A 23,025-nucleotide genomic window follows, 5' to 3' on the forward strand; every position below is an offset into this window, starting at 1 on the left:
GGCCAGATCCGCATGATTTTCTTAATAACATTTTCTCTTTAGCTTACTTGACTATAAGGATACAGTATGTAATACCCATGACAAACGTGGAAATAGATCGTTTATGTTATCGGTAAGGCTTTCGGTCAGCAGTAGGCGATTAGTAGTTATGTTTTCAGAGAGAAAGAAGTTCTATGTGGATTTTCAGCCACGCGGGGAGTCCGTGCCCCCAGCCCCCTGTTGCTCAAGGTCACAGTCTGGGTGACGACAGGCTTTGTACCTTTGAGCAGTACCTCCTGTGTCCCCCTCCCTTATTCTGTTTCTCTTATGATTCTCCCACTATACATAGACATTCTATGCTCCTGCCTGTACTTCTGACATATTTCACGATAAAAACATTTTTAGAGTTGAGGGTTCCTTCTGGGGAAAACGACTTTCGACTGAAATAATGGGCTGAGGTAGGAGCAATTAGGCTGTAAATCATCGAGATAAATTTCTGTGACGGCGTAAAGCCTGTCAAGCACAGCAAAAGCCGGAGCCGTGAAGGTGAGCTTTGGCCTCCTGCCATCCTGACTCACTGGGAAGTGAGCCCGTCCCCGGGAGGGTTTGTAGTCACGTCGGTGCCCCAGATGAAATCTGCTGAGAGCTGTTTCAGATAAAAACACGAACAAATCAATGCCGTTTGTCTCCACCACCTTCCTCCCTCCTTTTTTTGTTGTTCATCCTCAGCCAAGGATATTCTTCCATTGATTTTTAGAGAGACTGGGAGGGATGGGAAGAGAGAGAAACGTGGATGTGAGGGAGACACATCGATTGGTTGCCTCCTGCACTTGTCCAGACCAGGGCCTGGGCTGGGGTGGAGCCTGCAACCAAGGTACGTGCCCTTGACCGGAGTTGAACCCAGGATCCTTTAGACCAGTGGTTCTCAACCTTCCTGATGCCACGACCCTTTAATACAGTTCCTCATGTCGTGGTGACCCCCAACAATAACATTATTTTCGTTGCTACTTCATAACTGTAATGTTGCTACTGTTAGGAATCGTCATGTAAATATCTGATATGCAGAATGTATTTTCATTGTTACAAATTGAACATCATTAAAGCATAGTGATTAATCACAAAAACAATATGTAATTATAGACGTGTTTTCCGATGGTCTTAGGCGACCCCTGTGAAAGGGTCCTTCGACCCCCAAAGGGGTCGCGACCCACAGGTTGAGAACCGCTGATTTAGAGGGAATGAGGGAATGGCCTGAGAATAAGAGCGATGCAGCTGAAGGAGAGGGCCGCTTGTGTGGGTCTGTGGGTCGGGGGTTATTTACATGGACTGGTCAGAAAGGGACGTGAGAGCGACCCCTGCGGGGCGACTTCTGCACGTTCTACAAGGTCAGGGTGTAGGGTAACGTGCATGTGGCTGCCGTCCTCCCCTGGCTCCTCACTCTGACCCACATGGGCTACATAACTTAAACGCCCATCAGTCCCAGGAGGAAAACAGGGACATTCACTCCCAGGTTTGCCACTGTCCCTGAACGCTCTACCAGCGTCTCCATCAGAACCGTATGGGCAATGATGGCACCTGCCCTGGCTAGGTGGCTCCGTGGGAGCGACATCCCAGACTCCAAAAAGGCTGCGGGTTTGATCCCAGTCAGGGCGCACACGGGAGGCAACCGATCGATGCTTCTCTCCCACATCCAAGTTCCTCTGTACCCCTTCCTCTCTCTATATAAACATATCCCCAGCCCTAACTGGTTTGGCTCAGTGGATAGAGCGTAGGCCTGCGGATGCAAGAGTTCTAGGTTCGATTCCGGTCAAGGGCATATACCTCGGTTGCAGGCACATACCCAGTAGGGAGTGTGCAGGAGGCAGCTGATCGATGTTTCTCTCTCATTGATGTTTCTAACGCTCTATCCCTCTCCCTTCCTCTCTGTGAAAAATCAATGAAATATATTTTTAAAAAAACAAAAACATCCCCAACCTGGCTGGTGTGGCTCAGTGGTTGAGCATCGAACTATGAACCAGGTCAGGGTTCGATTCCCAGTCAGGGCACAGGCCCGGGTTGCAGGCTTGATCCCCAGTGTGGGGCGTGCAAGAGGCAGCCGATCCATGATTCTCATCATTGATGTTTCTCTCTCTCCCTCTCCCTTCCTCTCTGAAATCAGTAAAAATCTATTTAAAAAATATATATATCCTCAGGTGAGGATAAAAGAAAAAATACACCTGGTCTGCCTCTTCCTGGCTGATGGGCAGCTCCCTCACACATGTTCCAGTCTCGTCCCAGGCCAGGTGGGTGGTCTTACAAGGACACATCTGTCCTCCCTGTACGGGAAGCCCCCCAGGGCAGGGCGGCCCTGCATTGCACCTGTCGCAGGCTCCATCTGCGGTAGGGATTCCCATGACCTCTGCGGGGGTGGGGTCGGGTGTGCAGAGCAGTCCCTGTGTCTGCAGGCCCCGGGGGGGCTCACATCACCGCCCGCAGGCTGAGGTCATTACCACAGGCCATTACCAGTGTCGGTAGGGAGCCACCTGCCTTCGCATGTTTTAATTCATTCAGTTGCACAACAGCCCTGGGAAGGGAGGTGAGACTATTGTCTATCTTCAGATGAAGAAAGTGGCCACAGAGAGTGGGTGGAAATTATCCCGCGGCAAGAGAGGGGCAGAGCCGGGCAAGCCTTAGCCACTGAAAACCCTTCTTCAAGGAAACAAAGAACAGCGATGAGAAGTTTAAAGGTCTGGGGTTGAACACTCCAAGCCTCGTCACCGGGCAGAAGCCAGGTGACTCATGGAAGGAGAGAGGACTTCGGTGCTGGCTGTGGGTAGCACAGTCAGGGCGGAGCGGTGTTTTAATACCCTTGTGGGCATCTGCTCAGTGTGCTGTTCTGTTGCTGAAGGAATTTTACAAATTCATCGGGAGGAGGCGGTCATCCACAGTCCCACTTCTCAGAGACCAACCCATGCCCTGGCTGGTGTTCTCAGTGGTGAGAGCATCGGCTCGCAGACTGAAGGGTCCCGGGTTCGATTCTGGTCAAGGCCACGTACCTTGGTTGCAGGCCCTGGTCAGGGCTTGTGCAGGAGGCAGCCAATCGATGTGTTTCTCTCACATCGATATTTCTCTCTGTCTTTCCCTCTCTCTTCCACGCTTCCTAAAAATCAGTGGGAAAATATCTTCGGGTAGGATTAAACATAAATAAATACATAAATACATAAATAAATACATAAATAAATAATAATAAAGTGAGCGTCTAGCACAGCCGTGGGCAAACTACGGATCCGGCCCGTTTGAAATGAATAAAACTAAAAAAAAAAAAAAAGACCGTACCCTTTTATGTAATGATGTTTACTTTGAATTTATATTAGTTCACACACACACTCCATCCATGCTTTTGTTCCGGCCCTCCGGTCCAGTTTAAGAACCCATTGTGGCCCTCGAGTCAAAAAGTTTGCCCACCCCTGGTCTAGCATCACAGCAGCGACCAGGATAGAGAATGGCGAGGTGAGTGCTCGTGTCTCAGGGTGGGTGTGGGGCACCCATCAGGGCCCCCCGTCCTCTGCTCCCACCCTGTAGGGCCCAGTGCCTTGCGCAGAGGTGCCTCAGGCTTTCTCTGTCTCCCCGCCCCTGACAGACCAGAACGTCCCCAAGAGAAACCGTCAGACAAGGAGGGACAGGAAGTGGTGAATGTGCAGCTCCGCTTCCTCCCTGCCCGGGGCTTTTAAACAACTCTTATCTCGTCAGTGCAGATAGAGGAAAAACACACACAGAATGCACGTGGGGCTCCGTAACCAGGGGGACACCTTCCCCATAAGCTGCTGGCACCCCACGCTTGTCTCAGGGTGGGTTTGGGGTGAAACTGGAAATCAGGCAGGTCCCGAGGGACGGCTTCTTTAAAGAGGTGGCTCTTAGGTGAGAGCTGCGTGTCAGGAGGGACTGGCTGCTCCCAGATCCATCAGTCCCAGGTCGTGGGGACTGGGGGGCCCTGCTCATGGTGGCTGGGCCATGGGGGGCGCAGGGAGGGCAGAGAGAGGGAGGAGAGCCGTGAGCAATGGCCTGGGAGGGACGATCAGAAAGCAAAACACAGGCCTGCAGATCATGTGTGTGTGTGTGTTGACACGCACGTATGTGAGTCGTGTGGGAGGCCAGGCCCTGGGGAGAGGAGATGAGCGGCTCCTCCTCCCTCTGCCCCTCTCCCACCTGATGCGTCCACACACACGTTCACAGGAAGCTGAGTTTTGAAAACCCTATTTCATGTGGCCATTCCAGTCCTGCAACCGTGTCTATTCAAATCGGGTGCTTAGAGCACCACACCAGCCCAGCACAGCCACCCTGAGTGCAGATGCATAAGGACCAGGATCAGCTTTTTTTAAAATATATTGTTATTGATTTCAGAGAGGAAGGGAGAGGGAGAGAGAGAGAGAAACATCCATGGTGAGAGAGAATCATGGATCAGCTGCCTTCTGCACGCCCCACACTGGGGACTGAGCCCGCAACCCGGGCATCATACTGTGACCTCCTGGTTCACAGGCTGACAGTCAACCACTAATATCGCTTGTTGGTGGCCAGTAATGGAAGCACAAAGGATTGCCAGGCCTCAGGCCTGGCGCAGGGGCTATGGAGCGGGCAGGTGGGGTGATTGAGGCCTGGGAGACAGGGTGAGCAGCCTTCCCCCCCCTCCAAGCCTGCAGCTGCGAGGGGCAGGACTCGGGGTGCTGGGAGTGGCCCTGGCCTGGGGCTGGGAGGGTGTGGCTCTCTCTGACTCACCTGCCTCTGCGTCCCCAGTGTGGGCAGCCTCCTGTGGAATGTGTGCTATGCACATTGCCGTGCAAAGTTAAGCATTGTGCTGACTTCAGAAAACAATCGAGGCCAAGTCCCAGACACAGAAAGTGGTGGCCAGGGCTGGGGAGGAAGGGGAAGTGGGTCTGGACTTTCGGTTTGGGAGACAAGAGGTTCTGGAGATCGGCTGTACGACAGCGTGAGTGTGGTTAAGGCCACCGAACTGTACGATGGCAAATCGTATGCTGTGTATCTTCCCACCATTTAAAAAAAATTTCTAAAAGCACTCAAAACGTTTGGGCAGCGAGCAGTTGGGACATAGCCTGCAGCTTTGTGACATGTCCTTTGTCCAGTGATCAGTCCCAACACCGTGATGTTCCCAGCGGCAGTGGTAACCGTGGTGCCCAAACCCAGGCAGCCTGCGACTGTGTCTTTTCTGGGACCATGAGAAGTGAGCTCCTGGCTCCAGGCCCACAGGCACTCAAATCCTGTGTTCCTGCCCCGTTGCTGCTCTGAGATGTCTGGAGGTGGTGCGACTTCCTGCAATATGGGATCCCTTCTCAGCACCCCCCTCCCAGGCCGTGCGGTCGCCCAGAGGAGGAGTGAGCCGTGTGAGGAGCTCGGACCTCTGCGTGTCCACCGTCCTCTCTTGTTGGCAAATGGGGCCCAGGTCGTGTCTGCTCGTCTCACAATGGCCGTCGGACGATCCAAACTGGGCTTTGCAGAGCGGCTGTGGGGAAGCCATAGGCTTCTGAGCCAGCTCTTTCTTCTTTCTTTTTAAATATATTTTCATTGATTTCAGAGAGGAAGGGAGACGGAGAGAGAGATAGGAACATCAATGATGAGAGAGAATCGTTGATCGGCTGCCTCCTGCACGCCCCCCACTGGGGATCAAGCCCGAAACCCGGGCATGTGCCCTGACCGGGAATCGAACCATGACCTCCTGGTTCAGCGCTCAATCACTGAGCCACACTGGCTGGGTCCTTGGCTTCTTAATATACCTGAGATGTATTCAGGTTCTTCCTCTACCCTGGCCTACGTTATTAGGTCACTCAGCAAGCTTGTACAGAGCCGGGGCCACCCTCGGGGCAGCCAGGTCCAAACAGGGGTGGCGCAATGGCACGGTTTTCCCTAGCAACGCAGCCATGAGCCTGAGCTGGGTGCTGAGACAGCGCTGTGCCTCATCCGCTCTTTGTCTCTGGGATGTTCCCTGGGACGGGCCCAGGCCTCCCCACGGAAGGACATCCTCCCAGTCGCCGTCCTGTGGTGGAGCATGCAGACGCCCGGGCTCCGGCCCGGAAGGCACGGCGGCCCAGCACCCCCATTTCCCACACCACCAGCAGGTTCCTCAGGGAGGTGACTGACGGAGCTGTCACCGTCTGGAGGGCTCGGGCTCAGAGCGAAGCTCGTTAAAGCCTCGTCTGGTTCTGCCACTCCTCAGACATTAAGCTGGCCAACCCCAGGCGGGTTGCCTAACTTTGATTCTGTTTCCTCCTCCTCTGAATGAGGCCACGATTACCTCCTTTACATTGTGGGCTTTCAAAGGAGCTAATGATGGTGGATTGGAACGTGACAGTCATCTCCCTGGCACCTGTTCACACTGGTCTGTGATCGTGCGAGAGGGGTCAGCAGAGAGACGAGGGGGCGGGAGGCCACCGGGCCCACCTGGGGGAGTGGCATCTCCTGACAGGAGGGAATTAGGCGCCAGCTCAGTTCCCAAGGACTTAGTTCCAAGGACTAAGGAAGATTTGAGATTTGACTTGAGCTCCCGCCTGTGCCTCTGGGGAAACAGCTGCTTCAGTTAAACGGCTCTGGCCCGGGAAAGGCTGGGCTGAGGCCCAGGGAATCGAGTGCTCTTACAGGGAAAAAAAAAAAAAATCTTTAGGCATTAATTGACTTTGTCATCCAGGTTTAACTGTTGGCGATTTCTCTTGCTTTTACTTGTCTACTTACTTATCTTTGAGAAGGGAGCAGGGATGAAGAAACTGCTTTTATACAATTGAGGGCGGGAGGGTTTGAACTAGAATCTGGAGTCGTTATTTTTAACTCGGAGGCCTCAAAGCGGGGTGCAGTGGGGTGAGCCTCCCCAGTTATTTATGATGGTGGTGGGCCCCAGTTTGGCCTGGCGGGCAGTCCCTTGGAAAGCAGAGGTGGCAGGAAGCCCGCCCGGGGCTCTGTAGCTGACCCCACCCTGGGAGGGAGAGACAGAGAGCGGGATTTAGACGTGCTCGCAGGGCTAAGACGCAGGGGTCCTCAAACTACGGCCCGCGGGCCACATGCAAATACAAATATTGTACTTGTTCCCGTTTTGTTTTTTTACTTCAAAATAAGATATGTGCAGTGTGCATAGGAATTTGTTCATAGTTTTTTTTTAAACGATAGTCCGGCCCTCCAACGGTCTGAGGGACAGTGAACTGGCCCCCTGATTAAAAAGTTTGAGGACCCCTGGCAGAGTGGACGGTGCAGGCGCTGAACACAGCTCGGCGGGCTAGCGCCTACTGTCAGGGGAAGCAGGCGTCTGCTTGGACAGAGGGAAGGTGACAGGGCGCTGTTATTGGAGACACTGCCAGAAAAGAACTCACCTTCTGGCGTGCTTCTGGCCCAGCCTGGAGGGGACAGCAGGTGTCTGGGTGTTTGGTTATGGTTAAGATGGGAGATAGCAGCTGAGGTTGGGAAGGGAACCAGACACTCCCTTGTGCCAAAAACACAAACAAAACAAAAACCTCAGCTACTAAATGGGAGGGAAATTTGAGACTTAAACCAAAATAACTGGACAATGATAGGCCCTTCCTCTTTTATCTCCCCCCCCCCCGCCCCCCCGCCCCATTGGTTAGAGAGAGTGGAAGGGAAGGATGGAGTCAGGGGAGAAACATTGATGTAAGAGAGACACATGGATTGGTTGCCTCCTGAACATGCTTTGACCAGGGCCAGGAATTGAACCTGCAACCCTTTGGTGTCCGCACTCCCTGCCCCGTGGGGCCAGGCGATGCTCTAACCACTGAACACACTGGCCAGGGCCCCTTTCCCTTTTGAACAAATGAGAGGTTACTCTGGGTCTTACTGGACCCTCCCTGAGGGCCTTTGCTAGTGATCTGACAGGGAGGGCGATGGTGGTGGCCTCAGATCAGCCATCGCTGATCTACAAGGAGTAGAATCCAACATTGCTGGCGATTCAATGCCCCAGGCCAAGGGTCCTCAAACTTTTTAAACAGGGGGCCAGTTCACTGTCCCTCAGACCGTTGGAGGGCCGGACTATAGTTTAAAAAAAAACTATGAACAAATTCCTATGCACACTGCACATATCTTATTTTGAAGTAAAAAAACAAAACGGGAACAAATACAATATTTGTATTGGCATGTGGCCCGCGGGCCGTAGTTTGAGGACCCCTGCCCCAGGCCTTTCCCACAAAGCTGCCCTTCGTTTTCTTCCCCAAGGATTACAGGTACAGGACGTGTACCTAGTAACACGGCCTCCACTCGGCTTGTTAGGGAAACTCCTGTGTTTCTTTGGCTTCTGTCCTTAGAAGAAAATTCTGGGAGTGTGCCCCAGATCCAAGAAGGGGTGCTGTGTCTTCAGAGTCCCCTCTGCAGCCTGGTTAAAGAGAACCCCCTGGATACTGTCCTCAACCCCTTGCTTCAGGCTCCGTGCCAACGCCGCCAGGCCCAAGACAGCCGCTCCCCTCTGAACGGCAGAGCTGTGTTGACTTGTCAGCATCTGAAAGCCCCCCCCTCGATTGGGCCCAGCTGTGAGCTTCATGAGCCACCTGCCAATTCAGACTCAACCTGGCAAAGTCAAAGCTGTCCTTTTGCAGCTGACTCTCGCCTTTCTTCAGGTGACTCCACCTTGTCATTCATTTTCCACCCAAAAAGCCCCTGCAGCGTGATCTGACCTACATACCCGTGTTGTCAGATCCTGCTTCTTTTCCCCGTCAGGACTGTCCCTGGTGTCACCACACCCCTTTCAGCTCCCTGGCCAGGTGCCTCCTCGCTCCTCCCTGCCCTGTCTCAGAATCGAACATTCCAAGAGGGGGTTAGTGCTCTTGTGTTTCAAAGGGGATTTTTTTCAGGGCCTTCCCAGCCTTAAGTCATCAGACGCTCCTCACTGCATTCCAATGACAGGCTGCTGGGAGACTTTCCCAATGAGATAAGGAACAAGGCATCACCTTGTTCGGACAAAGACCTTCCCAGGCTCCCACAGCGTTCAGTCCCTGGCAGTGTGTGGTGTGAGCCCTCAGGCTAATTTCTGCAAAATGCCTCCTTTCTTCACGGAGGTGTCTCCCTCACTGGGCCAACGTGGATTACAGTGACAGTGCACATACGTCCTATGATGGCAGCTGTGCGCCCTCCACGGCTCCAGCCACGTCGAGACTCTCCTGTCTTAGGCGTTCTTTATTACAGAACTCTGATTCCACGCATATCCCGGCACCAGAACATCAGCTCCTGAATTTGGGACGTTTTGTCTTTGTATCCTCACTGCCTAAAGCGATGCCTGGCCAAGTGCCTGTAGAGTGAGTGAATGAATGAATGAATGCATGCATTTTGGCTCTGGATTTAAACATTGTTTCACATGAGAATTTCAGGTTGGCCCTTTCCTCCGCTTCTGCTGAGGTACTAAGGCCAAGGTGGGGTGAGGCCCTCCCTTCACCTGGTGTGTGTGCACCACGCGCTGCAGCTGCCCGCCCGTCACTGGTCCTCACCCACTCCACAGCCTGTCTCATCTTGTATGATGATGTGACAGGCACGCCACGGAAGATAGGATCAGTTCCCTCATTAAAGCAGCAGTGCCGAGGTCCTGGCCAACTTCAACAGAGCCTTGTCGGCATCTGCATCCGGGGATGGTGGCCCCGCCCCAGCGGGAGGTCCTGCCCCTGCCCCCGCTGAGGAGAGAGTGGAGCAAAGAAAGAAGAATCTGGAGAGGCTGATGATGTCGTGAGCTTTGGTCTTCCTTTTTTTAATATGTTTTTATTGATCTCAAAGAGGAAGGGAGAGGGAGATAGAAACATCAATGATGAGAGAGAATAATGGATCGGCTGCCTCCTGCACGCCCCCACTGGGGATCGAGCCGCAAGCCGGGCAGCTGGAGCCACTGGCTAGTCCTACAGGCAGGGGGCCTGGAGGGCTTGGTGAGAACACAATCCCGTTCCCATCTCCCATTGAGTAAGCCACAGGGATGTCACCGGTACTTTTCCCCAACTGGCGCAGTGTATCTGAATTGGCAGGTTGGCTCTACGATCACTTTAAAGCAATGGCTTTTTAAGCAAATAGTTCAAAGACACGGGAACGTTTCCGGAGCAGGAGGATCAGAGGGAAGGGGAGTCCTTTGGGGGGGAAATGACGGTCTGCAGTCCTGAGCACGAGGCTCTGCCCCCTCAGCTGGGGGAACCCAACACATCGGGCTAGTGATAAACACTGGGGTTTTATATCGAGAAAAAATAACAGGGATTTTGTAACGGCTCATATGAAGGCTGCCCGAGGGATGGTGTTGCGCACACGCTGTAGACTACTGATTTTTTGATACCACGTCTTATTTTGCAAATCGTTCACGCATTACACTAAATTGAGTGACACACACACCTCGGGTAAGCAGGGCTGCAGCCTCCCAGCCGTGACACTGGCCACTGGAGACCAACTATCTCCCATCAGCCTGCAGCCAGTTTCCACTGCAGTGACGTGAAACCGACAGTGAGCTGCTTCTCGCTTGAGAGTCAGTGCGCCTGAAAAAGCAAGTTGCATATTGGACACGATTAGATTAGATTCATTAAGGACTTTATTGATAAGGCTGTGCAGGGCTCAGCAGTGTCTAATTTAGGTCCCAGGTACAACTGTGAAAATTAAAAACAAGAAATTCAGCTCGCAGTGAAAGATACTCCCAGGCCTTTTGTTTTTCCTGGCGGAATTTTATAGTCGGCTCACCAGCACCCTGATGAGCAGAGTCATACAAAGACAGTCAAGTACAAAAATGCGATAAATACTATTTATTGTGACTAATTGCTCAGGCTACTAGCTGTTATAAGAAAGTAACGATTCATAGTGAAAATAAAATAGGAGAAGTAGCTTTGTAAAAGCTCTTTATGATCTGCTCATAAATGTCAAACGCCATCCTCAACAAAACACGAACACGTTTCCTGAATGGAAAGCTGAACACCGCATGGACAGGCTGTCCGCTGAGCCAGATTAGCTTCTTGGTACCAGGGGAGGCCATACTGTGAAACTGTACGCGAGCAGCTGACTGCTGAATTCCACCTGTGGCTACTGGGGGGCTTCAGAGAGGAATTCCTTTGGCTGTGGCCACATTCAGTCCAGCTCCACCTTGCCTTTCTGGTGCCGCTTCATTCTCGAATAGGGACTGATTGTATCGTCCGTCACGAAGTCGTACAGGACTCTGATCCAGGAGTTGTAGTGGGGCAGGCTGTCGTAGTACTCAGCAGCTATCTTCCTCACCTGCGGGGAGAGAACACAGCAGGGTGAGTGATGGCTCCCCGAGGCGACTGAAGAGGACGGACCGGCATGTGACAGACACCGAGACCACGAGACCTTTCTCCCTCCTAACCCCTCCAATCAACCAAGCAGCTTCAGGAACTCTAAGCAGTTTCCACAGTAAAACAGACCTGACCCTGGGCTGCCTGACGCTTTGCTATCAAGCCCCGAGGGACTACATATCTGGTTTATTTGTCAGGCTTGGCCCTTGGAATCTTTACCAGCAGATACTTGTTATTTCTCAAGCACACCTGCAGGGATTATAGGATATAAAGGTATCACGTGACCCGGCCAAGGAGCCTGCAAATAGGAATGAATGACTGGCAGGCCCAGTGGATGGGCGCCTACCCAGCCTCAGCGAGGTCTGCCACCCCCAGCGGAGAATGTCTTTTGAAAGTGACGACGGCCAGTGTGACCAGCAAGCACTCTGGTCCGATGGCTTCATCAAAATGTACAAAACTCTCCCGGTAACTCCCAAAGGGAAACAAAACAGCAGGAGCCAAGGTGGTGGAAGACAGCGAGAAAAAGACTGTTGACGCTGAAATTACTCCTTCGGTTCGGGAAATGCCATAGTATTTTCTGGTTGTGGAGAACCAGACGGTGTACCACTCTCAAGGAACAATGAAGCCAGAGAGAGCTTCCACAGCGTATTCTCAGCCAGTCAGAAGAAACAGAGAGATCGAATACCTCTGGACACAGCCCTTCAACATTCCTCAAGTTCTTCCACGAATAAGGATATCCACAGACCACACACATAACTACACACATAACTACACCTGGATCCTAATCCAACTGGACTTAGGTCAGAGCCAGCGGTAAGCAATGTATTCTAACAGCTAGGGTTCTATCTTTCTGAAAAAGTAGAAAACCAGAACAAGGCCATCCTTGATGTGCACTCCTTGGTGTATGTGCCTGGAGAGAAAAAGCAGGAGGGGAGACGAGAGAAGTCTGAGGATGTCTGTGCATTTAGCTGAGGAGGAAGGAGGCAGCATGAGATACAGGGGAAACGAGACATCCATGATCCACGGGCCTCAAGACCAGTAATACCTGAACTGAACTCAGTTTTCAGTCTGGGAAAGGAAATAACAAGGACAAGTATGTGGCTTATGTTGGAGAAGGTTCTCTCGTTCAAAGGGCAGCCAGCTTTCTCCACAACCTTTTACAAAGTAAGTAAAAATGAACTTGCCTCCTTGGGGAAGAGGCAAAGGCCAACCTCAATGCAGGCCAGCACGCGGGCACAGTGACAAACTAGCGTCATGTTACACCGGGTCCAACGTGGCTTTTAGACAGTCGTGTGGTGTGTTTCCCCGTTTTATTTTGATTTACTACAGAAAAGCTGACGGGCCCTAGCCAGTTTGGCTCATTGGATAGTGTCGGCCCACAGACTGAAGGGTCCCGGGTTCGATTCCGGTCAAGGGCATGCACCTCAGTTGCAGGCTTGATCCCGGGCCTAGGTCGGGGCGTGTTGGGGAGGCAACCAATCAATGTGTCTCTCCCCCTCCCTCCCACTCTGCCTACAAATCAATGGGAAAAGTATCGTTGGGTGAGGATGAACAGAAAAGCTGATGGAATAGTAAACGAACAGCCACATGCTCTTCACCTAGGCCCACCCATTCACACTGTGTCACAGTCACTGTCTCTCTCTCTATAACATATACCACATACTTTGCTTTCTTTGCTGAACCTTTGAAAGTAAGTTGCAGACATTCTGTGACAATTTACCCCTAATATTTCACCCTTAATAATCAACATGTATTTCCTGAGGACAGGGACATTTCCCACAAAGTCATGGTACCATTTCATTCCCCAGAAGTTTAACATCAAAACATGATCTATTACACAGTCCAGATTCAGAATTTCCCCACTGACCCAATGTCCTTTCTAGATTTTTCTTTCCTCAATTGAAAATCTAATCAAATGTTACATATTTAAACAGCCAACACTGAAAAACTTTATGAGGAAATCTATAGAATTTGATTGGGAGGCAGTAACAGCATAAAATATCTGGCTTGTATTGATTGGTTTAAAAAATCAAGAAAAACTATTATTACATTTCATACATATGTACTTTTTTTTTTAGATTTATGGAAACAGTTTTTATCACAACTGTAAAAACTACCCATTTTGAGGATGGAAAGTCTAAGAGAATTTACCAGAAAGACACCTGAATTAGGAAGGTGGTCCTTTGGAGGGGATGAAAAGGTGAGGGTCAAAGTTTCTTTCATTTATTCCACAAACAATACGCTAAACGTCTACTGTGACGGGAACAGAGGGCCCCTGCCTGGGGAGTCAGCAGTTCAGGAAATTGAGCCCATTTACCCTGCACATCAGTTATGTGGACCTCTGTCTTCCACAAGAAACCAGCACTAAGTCTCAGTTCAGCCCACGTAGGTGAGTAGTGAGGAAGGCCATGTGTTCCCTTCCCATTTCTGAATGACTTGGAAGCTAGCAGACTGCAGATCCTCCAACACTTCTCAACCCTAAGTGTTCCTACTGGGCTCCCGGGTCCCAGAGTGGGAACTGAAATTAGGCTGGCAGACTCAGGGCTTCTACTCTCATTTTCTTTGATGAGAAGCTCAAAGGTAAAATATACTAGATCCCTTTTAAAACAAGCAAGTTGAGACTAATTTTGATCACACAGCCGTCAGAAATTAGTGTATGTATGCTCTCCCTTACTTACCAGTGGAAGGTTTTTTCCGGGAATGTTGGGGAAGTCATGGTGCTCATTATGGTAACCCACGTTGAAGGTAAGTAGATTCAGAGGCCCATAATACGAGTAAGTTTCATGTCCCTTTAAGAACATGTAATGTTCAGCTATAAAATGTCCAGAAATCGGATGCAAACCTAGACCAAGTAAGGATGCTGCCAACATGTAGACTAAAGACTTAATTCCCAAAACGTAGTAAATGATCACGTCAAATATGAGCTGGACCGCAGTATTGATTATTTCCAGGTGAGTGATTGGCTTGGGGTTGATGAACAGAGGTCGAAAAGCATAGAAGAGAGGCTGAAGAATAACCCATATGAACTTCCTGAAAGTGGTACAGAAGAACCAGCCTTCAAAATCGGTTGGAATATCCACATCGATGCCATCCGCTCCGAGGTAGCGATGATGATCCATGTGATACCTCTTAAAGGAAATGGAGTACGGAACGCCAATGGGAAGATTCGCGAACATTCCAAACCAGCGGTTCCACATGGATTTGTAGTGGCCAAAGGCACTGTTGTGGGAAACTTCGTGAATGGCCAGAGTCATTGAATGGTTAATGCAGCTGCCAAAGGCATATGCCCAAAATATGACCCATTTCCAGTCCAAGTCCTTCACTAAGTAAAATGCAGCCAACTGGGTGAGAACCATCATAATGACAATCCATATCAAGTTGGGATCAGGCTTCATCAAGGATTTTATCTCTGGATACTTTGCTGTAAAGAAAAAACAAACAAAACAAAAATCAGGAATGAGAAAAGCACAGTTCTACAATGATAATTAAATCAACAATTAAAGTAACACACTAATCCCCCCCTCCCCCCCCACACACACCCCAAATCATTACATGCCCTATTAGAGACTTGATCTCCCCAGGAAGGAGTAGATTCTAAGAGTACAGTTACTAAATACCATGTCACAACAAATTGAGAATTTATGTAGGAAAAATTAGCCTCAAAATGTAGAGTCTCCATGTTAACAAAAAGATAGTCACAAAGGCGTGAAGATTTCATGTTGTCCAATTACCTCTTCACCCCTAACAGTTCTTTGTACAGTAAACATATAAGGTTTACTAAGTTAAAGCCATAGTCTGGTAAATCTACGTCCCTGGCAATATATTACATACGTAGGAAAGTGTCCCTAATGGCAAAGGCAGATTCTCCCCTGGATCCAACCACCCGGGGAGAATGAATGTGTCTGGTTTTGCGTGTTGGGCCCAGGAAGGCAAAGTTCCGCAGGAGCTTTTTCTTGGGAGAAGTCATTCAGAGTATTCTTCATCGGCTGCTTCCAGCACGCCCCCCACTGGGGATCCGGCCTGAAACCCGGGCATGTGCCCTGACTGGGAATCGAACTGTGACCTCCTGGTTCACAGGTCGGCACTCAACCACTGAGCCACACTGGCCGGGCAGAATGTGCTTGAAAAGATAAAGGGAAAAGAGTAGCTTCATCCTCTTTTCTCTAAATGTGAAATGAAGAATACAATAAAAGCTTAAAATGCAAGATGTATGTTTTCATTTAAATCTAGTTTTATATAAAGAGTAAGGATAGTATTAGTTCAAGATGAATAACTCTTGTCCTTTCTCTCCTCTCCCCTTTTCTGTCTCCAACCTCTGTCCTCTGATCTCTGTTGGTATTAGTTCATTTTATTTTATTATTTTTTTTAATACATTTTATTGATTTTTTACAGAGAGGAAGGGAGAAGGATAGAGTTAGAAACATCAATGAGAGAGAAACATCGATCAGCTGCCTCCTGCACAGTCCCTACTGGGTATGTGCCCGCAACCAAGGTACATGCCCTTGACCGGAATCGAACCTGGGAACCTTGAGTCCGCAGGCCGACATTCTATCCACTGAGCCAAACCGGTTAGGGCGGTATTAGTTCATTTTCGCCAATGTTAATAATTTGTAGGCAATAGGCCCCCAAGAAAGTAATCCTACAAGCCTAGAAGTGAATTAGTCTAAAATGAATTTTCCTGGTGTAAATGAAGGGTTCAGATAAGCCATTCATTAAAGTATAAGCACTTTGGGAGCAATTCTCCCACAGCAGAATAGCAACTTCAGCTAATGGATGGGTAATAATTCTTTTGTATTAAGATGTGTTATTTCTGGTTAGACAGAGCTCCAGCATTTTTACCTTTCATAAAACAATCAAAATGACACATCTCACAAAGGATAGAAAATAACACACATTTCATGGCACTCTAAAATCCTGAGACTCATATGCACAGTTTTCTCAGACAGACAAATCAACTTGCTCCAAATAATTCTGTACCAAATTTTTGCAAAACGTAATAGTACATAAAAATCAGTACTACAAGGGTGCCAATGTAAGTAAACGGGGAAAGAAGAGTTTTTTCAACAAATGGTGCTGGCCTGTGCACATGCAAAATAATACAGTTGGACCCTCCCTTATACCAATTAACCCAAAGCGGAACATAGGTCTAAATACAAGAAAACTGTAAGACTCACAAGAAAACAGAAGTACTAAGTTATATAAATGCCAAACCACTGTGCTGTACACTTGAAACTAATATAATATTGAATGTCAACTGTTTAAAAAGAAAAGAAGTAAATCTTAATATTCTTTATGGTTTCTTGGATACTATACCAAAAACATAAGGACAAAGGGGGGAAAAAAGGATACACTGGACTGCATCAAAAACTTTTATTTTGCAAACAATACTATCAGTAAAGTAGAAGACAACCCACAGAATAGGAGGAAATGTTTGCAAATCATATATCTTGTGACTTGTATTTAGACCATATAAAGACCTCTTAAAACTCTTATAGTTACTGACCCAATTAAAAATGGACAAAGAATCTGAATAGTTCTCCAAAGCAGATATACAGATGGCCAGTAGGCATAGGAAGATAACTCAGCATTATCAGTCATTAGGAAAACGCAAATTGAAACCAAAATGAGAGAGCACTTCACACCCACTGGAATGGCTGTAACACAAAAGACAAGCAGAACAAGGATGTGGGGAAATGGAACCCACACACGAAGCTGGAAAACATACACAATGGTGCTGGTTTCGAAAAGTTGGGCAGTTCCTCAAAATGTGAGACATAGTTACCAAGAACCCAGCCCTGCCACTCTTAAGAGAAGTGGAAACATACATCTCTACAATAACGTGTTATGTGAATGTGCACAGCAGCACTGGTCATAATAGTCAAAGGGTGAAGGCAACCCAAAGCCTACCAAATGATGAATGAATGGGTAGGTGAACTGTGGTATAGCCATACAAGTGAGTATTACGTGACCACAAGAAAGAATGGAGTGCTCATACACACTACAACATGAATGAACCTTGAAAACATTAGGCCAAGGAAAGAGGTCCGTCACAAAAGACCAGTATTGTAGGATTTCACTTATAAAAAATGTCCCGAACAGGCAAATCTAGAGACAGGAAGCAGACTAGTGGTTGCTGAGTACTGAGAGTGGAAAGTGGGGCCAAGAACTTAAGGAGTAGAGGGTTTCTTTGGGGTGACAACAAAATCCTAAAAATTGAATTGAAATAATTACATAATTCTGAATACACTAAAAAAACACTGAATTGTACACTTTAATGGGTTAATTTTATATCTTCTCCCTTCTTGCCCCCCTCCACCGCACCCCCACCCCACCCCACCCAAGTCTTCTTATTCATAATGCATATGTTCTTTGGTTAATCTCTTTCTGTCCCCTCCCCTCAGCACCCCTGCCCCCTCTGAGTCTGTTATTCCGTTCCCTGCATCCATACCTCTGGCCCTATTTTGTTCATCAGTTTATTTTGTTCTTTAGATGCCACTTACAGGTGAGATCACAGATGCCTTTTAATATTACTTTTAATATAACTCTAAATGTAAACTTAGTGTTGTTGGTTGTTAAACAACATATTTCTGCTTCCTTGTGCTTCCCTCCCCCCAAAACCTGACAAATTTCAGAGATATCTCTTATCATTTACGTTTAATGTAAACAAACCTCCAGATTCTTATCTTTCCTGATACTCCACCCCTGAAATGGAACACGGAGCAGTATTTACACCTGCTGGGGAGATAATCATATTTTCATTGAGCAATACGGGAGTCTTTTATCTTTCCAAGTGAAATGGTAATGGTTCGGTGATAATGTGTGGGGAAAAAGGCTCAGTGTTGAGATAAGCATCAATAAGCACTTTTTTACTTCGTTGATTTCCTGAATATTAAGCAGCTAAGATCCAGTCTTCAGGAGTTGATTTTCACCGGGTGGACGCCTGGTTATTCTTAGGCAATGTGTTGATAAGGCATATCTCTTATGTGTGATTTGCAAAATACACCCTGTAATTAAAAAGGATGCATCCAAGCCCTGACCCAGTGGCTCACCAGCTTGGAGCATCACCCCATACACCGAAAGGTTTCAGGTTCCATCCCCAGTGCCCCCCCCCCCCCATACGGGGAGCAACCGATGACATTTCTAACGTTAGATTCCCCCAGCAAAAACCAGGGGTTTGCTCTTTGATTTCAAATGGATGCTGCGAAGACACACTAGGAAAATACAATGTATAAGCGAGAATTCCTCGTATTCAACCGACCACCCGTGAGTTTCCTGATTTCTGGAGTAACAGCCAAGAAGTTAAAGGCACCTGCTTCGGAGGCAATCTAACCAGAACAGAACCCCCTCTAACATGTTATTTATCCACCCTTTGCTCGCCTTCAAACAGCGATCACTGACCTAGTTACTGGGAGGACTGAATGGGTAATGTTTGCAAAGAAGTCAACCCAATGCCCGGCACATCATTACGAGTAACCGGGAGAGAAGCGGGTTGTCCATGTGATTCAGAAGCTCCCAGGGGCTGAGCGCCCGCACCCCTCGGGCGGTAACTAGGCCTCGAGAGCGGGCGCGGAGGCCGGAATCAGCGCCCAGGGGACCGGCGGCGGACCCGGCTCGTCTCCATACTCGAGTCTCCAGGACCACAGACCCCGGGCGGATGCAAAATGTAGAAGAATTGGCCCTTGCGTCGCAGCCAGTGATGAAGATCAAGGCGACAACGCGCGTGAGCGCACGGGACGCGGGTCCCATCCGGGCAGCCCCAGGGCTCACTCCGACCGGGTCTGGGCCCCGCCCAGGGGACAGGGCGGCGGCGCCCTCGCCGGATCGCTGGTGCGTGGACCCCCGAAGCGCCCGGCCCCGCGAGGGGAGGCGGGGAGGAGGCAGCTGCGCCCGCCGGGGCGCGGAGGTCTCCCAAGGAGAGGACGCCCCCAAGGGCGACCCAGCCGGGGGACCGGCTCCCCACACACCCTCGCGCCGGCCGGATGCCTGCGCCTCCCCGAGGGAGGGCGGGCGCGGCGGGCGAGCGGGAACTGCCCCCTCCCCCCACCCCCTCGGCCCGGCTGAGCCCGGAGCGCCGGCCAGAGGCCTCGAGGGCCTTTCCGGGGCGTCCGGGCGGCGGTGGGACGCGGGGGGAGCCGGCTCGTAACGGGCCTGGGGCGCCTTCGGTCGTGCGGGGCCCGCGCTGGGAGAGCGCGCCCCGGCGGCGGGAGGCCGCGCACGCACATAACGGGGCGCGGGCCCGGACCTCACCCAGGATCTCCCGGCGCCGGTCGGCGTGGGGCTGGTCGGTGTAGACCCACTCGAAGTCTTCCCGCGCAACGCGGTTCCCCATGGCGGCGGCGGCGGCTCGGACCGGCTCCCGACTGTCGCTCCCGCTCCCGGATCCTTCGAGGCGGCGGCGGCGGCGGAGGCCCGGCTAGAGTGGGCGGGCGTCGGCGCTGAGGGAGATGAGGCGGAGTCCCGCCCAGGCTCCGCCCCCAAAGGCCCCGCCCCCCGGGCCATAGGCCCCGGCCCCCACCATAGGCCCCGCCCCCCGCGCCATAGGCCCAGGCCCCGGCCCCCACCATAGGCCCCGCCCCGCGCGCTAAGGCCCCGCCCCCGTCCGCGCTAAGGCCCCGCCCCTGCCGGCCGGCGCGGAGCGTGACCCGCGTGCGCGGCACGCCTGAGCTCCCATGCAGGGCCGGGCGCCGCCGCTCGGGGACGCGTGGTTCTGAGCTCGGGGGCTCGTCCGAGCGGCGGGAATCCGCGCCTGCGGCCCCGCTGCCCCCGGCCGGGCCCCCTCCGCGCCCCGCCCCGCCCGGGAGACAGGCGGGAAGGGAAGGAATCGTCGCCACCCCCTCCCGCGCCGCTCCGGCGCTTCCGAGAAGGCCGGTCACGGGACCCCGGGCGTCGGTAAGGGCGGCGCGCCAGGTGTTGGTTGGTGCGGACCAGCAGGTGCTGCACGGAGCCCGGGGGCTGCCTCCGGGACGCCAGGCCGCGCGTGGGGCGACCTGTGAGGGAGCCGGACGGACGTGTCGTGCGGCCGGAGTGGGTCTGTGGTGACGGGTCTCCCGCCAGAGGCTGCCCCGCCTCCCGCTGTCACAGCAGCCACCGCCGCTTCCTGGGACAGAAAGTTTTGGTTTCAAAATTAGTTACCACTTCTCCATCAGCAGAGAGACTGTGACCAAAGTTACAGAAAGGAAGACAGCCAGGCATGGTGTGACTCAGAATAAAAGAACATGCACGCACACACATGCACGCACGCACGCACACACATGTACACACGTGCACGCACGCACATCTGGTCAAGCACTTAGAATCAGTGGTTCTCAACCTTCCTAAGGCCGCGACCCTTTAATACAGTTCCTCATGTTGTGGTGACCCCCAATTTCATTGTTTCAAGTTGAACATAATTAAAACATAGTGATTCATCACAAAAACAATATGTAATTATATATGTGTTTTCCGATGGTCTTAGGCGACCCCTGTGAAAGGGTCATTCGACCCCCCAAAGGGGTCGCGACCCACAGGTTGAGAACTGCTGACTTATTTCCAGCTGCTAGCGTGCAGGAAATAGGACAGGGGCGCATGTGAAACTAACCACAAGATCCTGACTGTGAGGACCTCTATAGGTTCTTTAATAAAATGCAAGGCTGGGGGTGGGGGGTGGGGATAGAAGAGGGGGGACCTATATATTAAAAGGGACTTAGCCCAGCCAGGTGTAGCTCAGCGGTTGAGCGTGGACCCAGGAACCCAGAGGTCTCGGGTTTGATTCCTGGTCAGGGCATATGCCCAGGTTGCGGGCTTGACCCCGGTAGGGGGCGTGCAGGAGGCAGCCAATCAATGATTCTCTCTCATCATTGATGTTTCTATAAAAAAAAAAAAATAATAGGAAAAAAAAGGGACTTAAACGACCTATCAACCAGTTGCAATGCACTGACCTTATTTTGATCAAATGGTCAAAGTGGTTTTTTTTTTTTTTAAACCGACAGGAGATAATTTAATTCAAATGTTGCTTGGATATGTGGCAGTATTAAGAAATTGCTGTTCATTTCTTTCGTGTGATAATCGTATTATGGTTCTAGTTGTTTTTAAGTCTATATCTTTAAGCGGTTCATACCAAGGGAATACACCTCACTAAACTAAAAACAAACCAATAAATAGTGGCACAGTCCTCCCTCAGTATCCTGAGAGATCGGTTCCAGGACCCCTTGGGATACTGTACACTCAAGCCCCATATATAAAATGGCATAGTATTTGCACATAACTTACATAATCCTCCTGTATACGTAACTCATCTCCAGATTACTTAACATGCCTAATCCAATGCTATGTAACTAGTTGTTACACTGTATTGCTTAAGGAATAATCACCAGGAAAAAATGTACATGTTCAGTCAGTAAAAAGTATTAAAATACTTACTTTTCAAGTATTTTTAATCCTTGATTGGTTGAATCCGAAGGAGTGGAACCTGTGGGTACGGAGGGCTGACTATACATGCAATTAACCGTACAGTGTTGTACTATACCACCAGTCAGAAGAATGAGGAAGTTCTTTATGTGTCAATATGAATTAACCTCCAAGATGTACTATTAAATGCAAAGCACCAGGTTTGGGGGTGTTGTGTATGTATAATACACATATATGTTTCCTTGCATATGCATGAAATATGTTTAGAAAGACACCCCAAAATGATTACATTGTAGGAAAATAAGTGGGAGTCTAAGGACAAAGGTTGGGAGGGATGTTGTTTTTTGTTTTTATTTTTAAATGGCTTTTTAGAAAATATATGTTTTTATTGATTTCAGGGAGGAAGGGAGAGGAAGATAGAAACATCAAAGATGAGCGAGAATCATGGATCAGCTGCCTCCTGCATACCCACCCCATGGGAATCGAGCCCACAACCCAGGCATGTGCCCTTGACCAGAATTGAACCTGGGACCCTTCAGTCTGCAGGCTGACGCTCTATCCACTGAGCAACACCAGCCAGGGCAGGAGTTTTTATTTACACCTCCCTTTTCCTTACCTTTTACATTTGAATGGAATGTGGATTTTGACATTCTAAAGAGAAGGAAAAGGATTTGGCTCTAGCATTCCTGTGTGGATTGACAAATATTTTGATGACACAGGCATATTTAGTTAGGAATTTTACAAGTTCTGCCTGGCCGGCACGGCTCAGTGATTGAGCCTCCACCTATGAAGCAGGAGGTCACCATTTGATTCCGGGTCAGAGCAAATGCTTGGGTTGCAGGCTCGATCCCCAGTGTGGGGCATTGCAGGAGGCAGCCGATCCATGATTCTCTCTCATCTTTGAGGTTGTTGCCTCTCTCTCCCTTTCCCTTCCTCTCTGAAATCAATCAAAATGGTTTTAAAGAAGTTCTTAATGTGTTATGTAGGTTTCACACCTCTTCCTTATTCTTGCCAGGTGATTTGTTGTTGGGCCATCATACCAGTTATTCTAGAAAGACGCTGCTACCCAATCTGCTGTGAAAAGCTAAGGTGAGTCCCAGTAGTTCCTGATGCCATAGGAAATTGCAAGTGAGGTAAGCAGATCATACTTCTGCAATCAAGGTGTCCTTCCGTGCACATTTTTTGTTTTCCAATTGTTTTATTGTTTGAAAATGATAATATTGGTAAAGGTCCTTGGTTTCCTAACAACGTGAACGTATTGTGTAGGATATGGAACTAAAGGTTCCACCCTCATCTACCTTCCGCAGACTGGGGAGGCTGCCGCAGCCTCTCTCTTCCTGCTTCTGTGATGTCCGGGTGACTGGAATAAAGAGGTGGTGCTGGGACAACCGGTCCCACTTGTGTCACCCTCATCCTG

At 50.1% G+C, this 23,025-nt stretch overlaps 2 protein-coding genes across 4 annotated transcripts in view; one reads left to right on the top strand and one right to left on the bottom strand.

The window, feature by feature from the left end:
• Positions 1-10,703: 10,703 nt before the first annotated feature.
• Positions 10,704-19,652, bottom strand: DEGS1 (delta 4-desaturase, sphingolipid 1). Of its 2 annotated transcripts, none has more exons than XM_036354851.1 (3): positions 19,470-19,651; positions 13,901-14,643; positions 10,704-11,184 (listed from the first exon to the last, which is right to left on the bottom strand). In XM_036354851.1, the coding sequence occupies exons 1-3, from the start codon at positions 19,549-19,551 to the stop codon at positions 11,038-11,040; spliced, it is 972 nt and encodes a 323-aa protein (XP_036210744.1). In that variant the 5' UTR covers positions 19,552-19,651; the 3' UTR covers positions 10,704-11,037. The 2 variants fall into 2 exon arrangements, with proteins under 2 accessions (XP_036210744.1, XP_036210745.1); XM_036354852.1 differs by lacking the exon at positions 10,704-11,184 and adding an exon at positions 12,242-12,290 and having other exon boundaries at positions 19,470-19,652.
• A 222-nt stretch (positions 19,653-19,874) lies between these two features.
• The window catches only part of TP53BP2 (tumor protein p53 binding protein 2), a 102,196-nt gene continuing 99,045 nt past the window's right edge, over positions 19,875-23,025 (top strand). For both annotated transcript variants that reach the window (XM_036355173.1, XM_036355169.1), the window contains exons 1-2: positions 19,875-20,111; positions 22,624-22,697. The gene's annotated coding sequence lies outside the window, so the exon portion shown is untranslated. The remainder of the gene's footprint in view (positions 20,112-22,623; positions 22,698-23,025) is intronic.

This window comes from Myotis myotis, unplaced genomic scaffold (genome assembly GCF_014108235.1).
Source record: "Myotis myotis isolate mMyoMyo1 unplaced genomic scaffold, mMyoMyo1.p scaffold_m19_p_21, whole genome shotgun sequence".
Classification (NCBI taxonomy): domain Eukaryota; kingdom Metazoa; phylum Chordata; class Mammalia; order Chiroptera; family Vespertilionidae; genus Myotis; species Myotis myotis.

Excerpts from the sequence above, each read along its gene's own strand:
- DEGS1 (XM_036354851.1), bottom strand. The coding sequence starts at position 19,551 with ATGGGGAACCGCGTTGCGCGGGAAGACTTCGAGTGGGTCTACACCGAC. Across the intron at positions 14,644-19,469 it reads CCGGCGCCGGGAGATCCTGG|CAAAGTATCCAGAGATAAAA; the intron begins GTGAGGTCCGGG and ends TTTTCTTTACAG. Across the intron at positions 11,185-13,900 it reads CCGGAAAAAACCTTCCACTG|GTGAGGAAGATAGCTGCTGA; the intron begins GTAAGTAAGGGA and ends CTCTCCCCGCAG.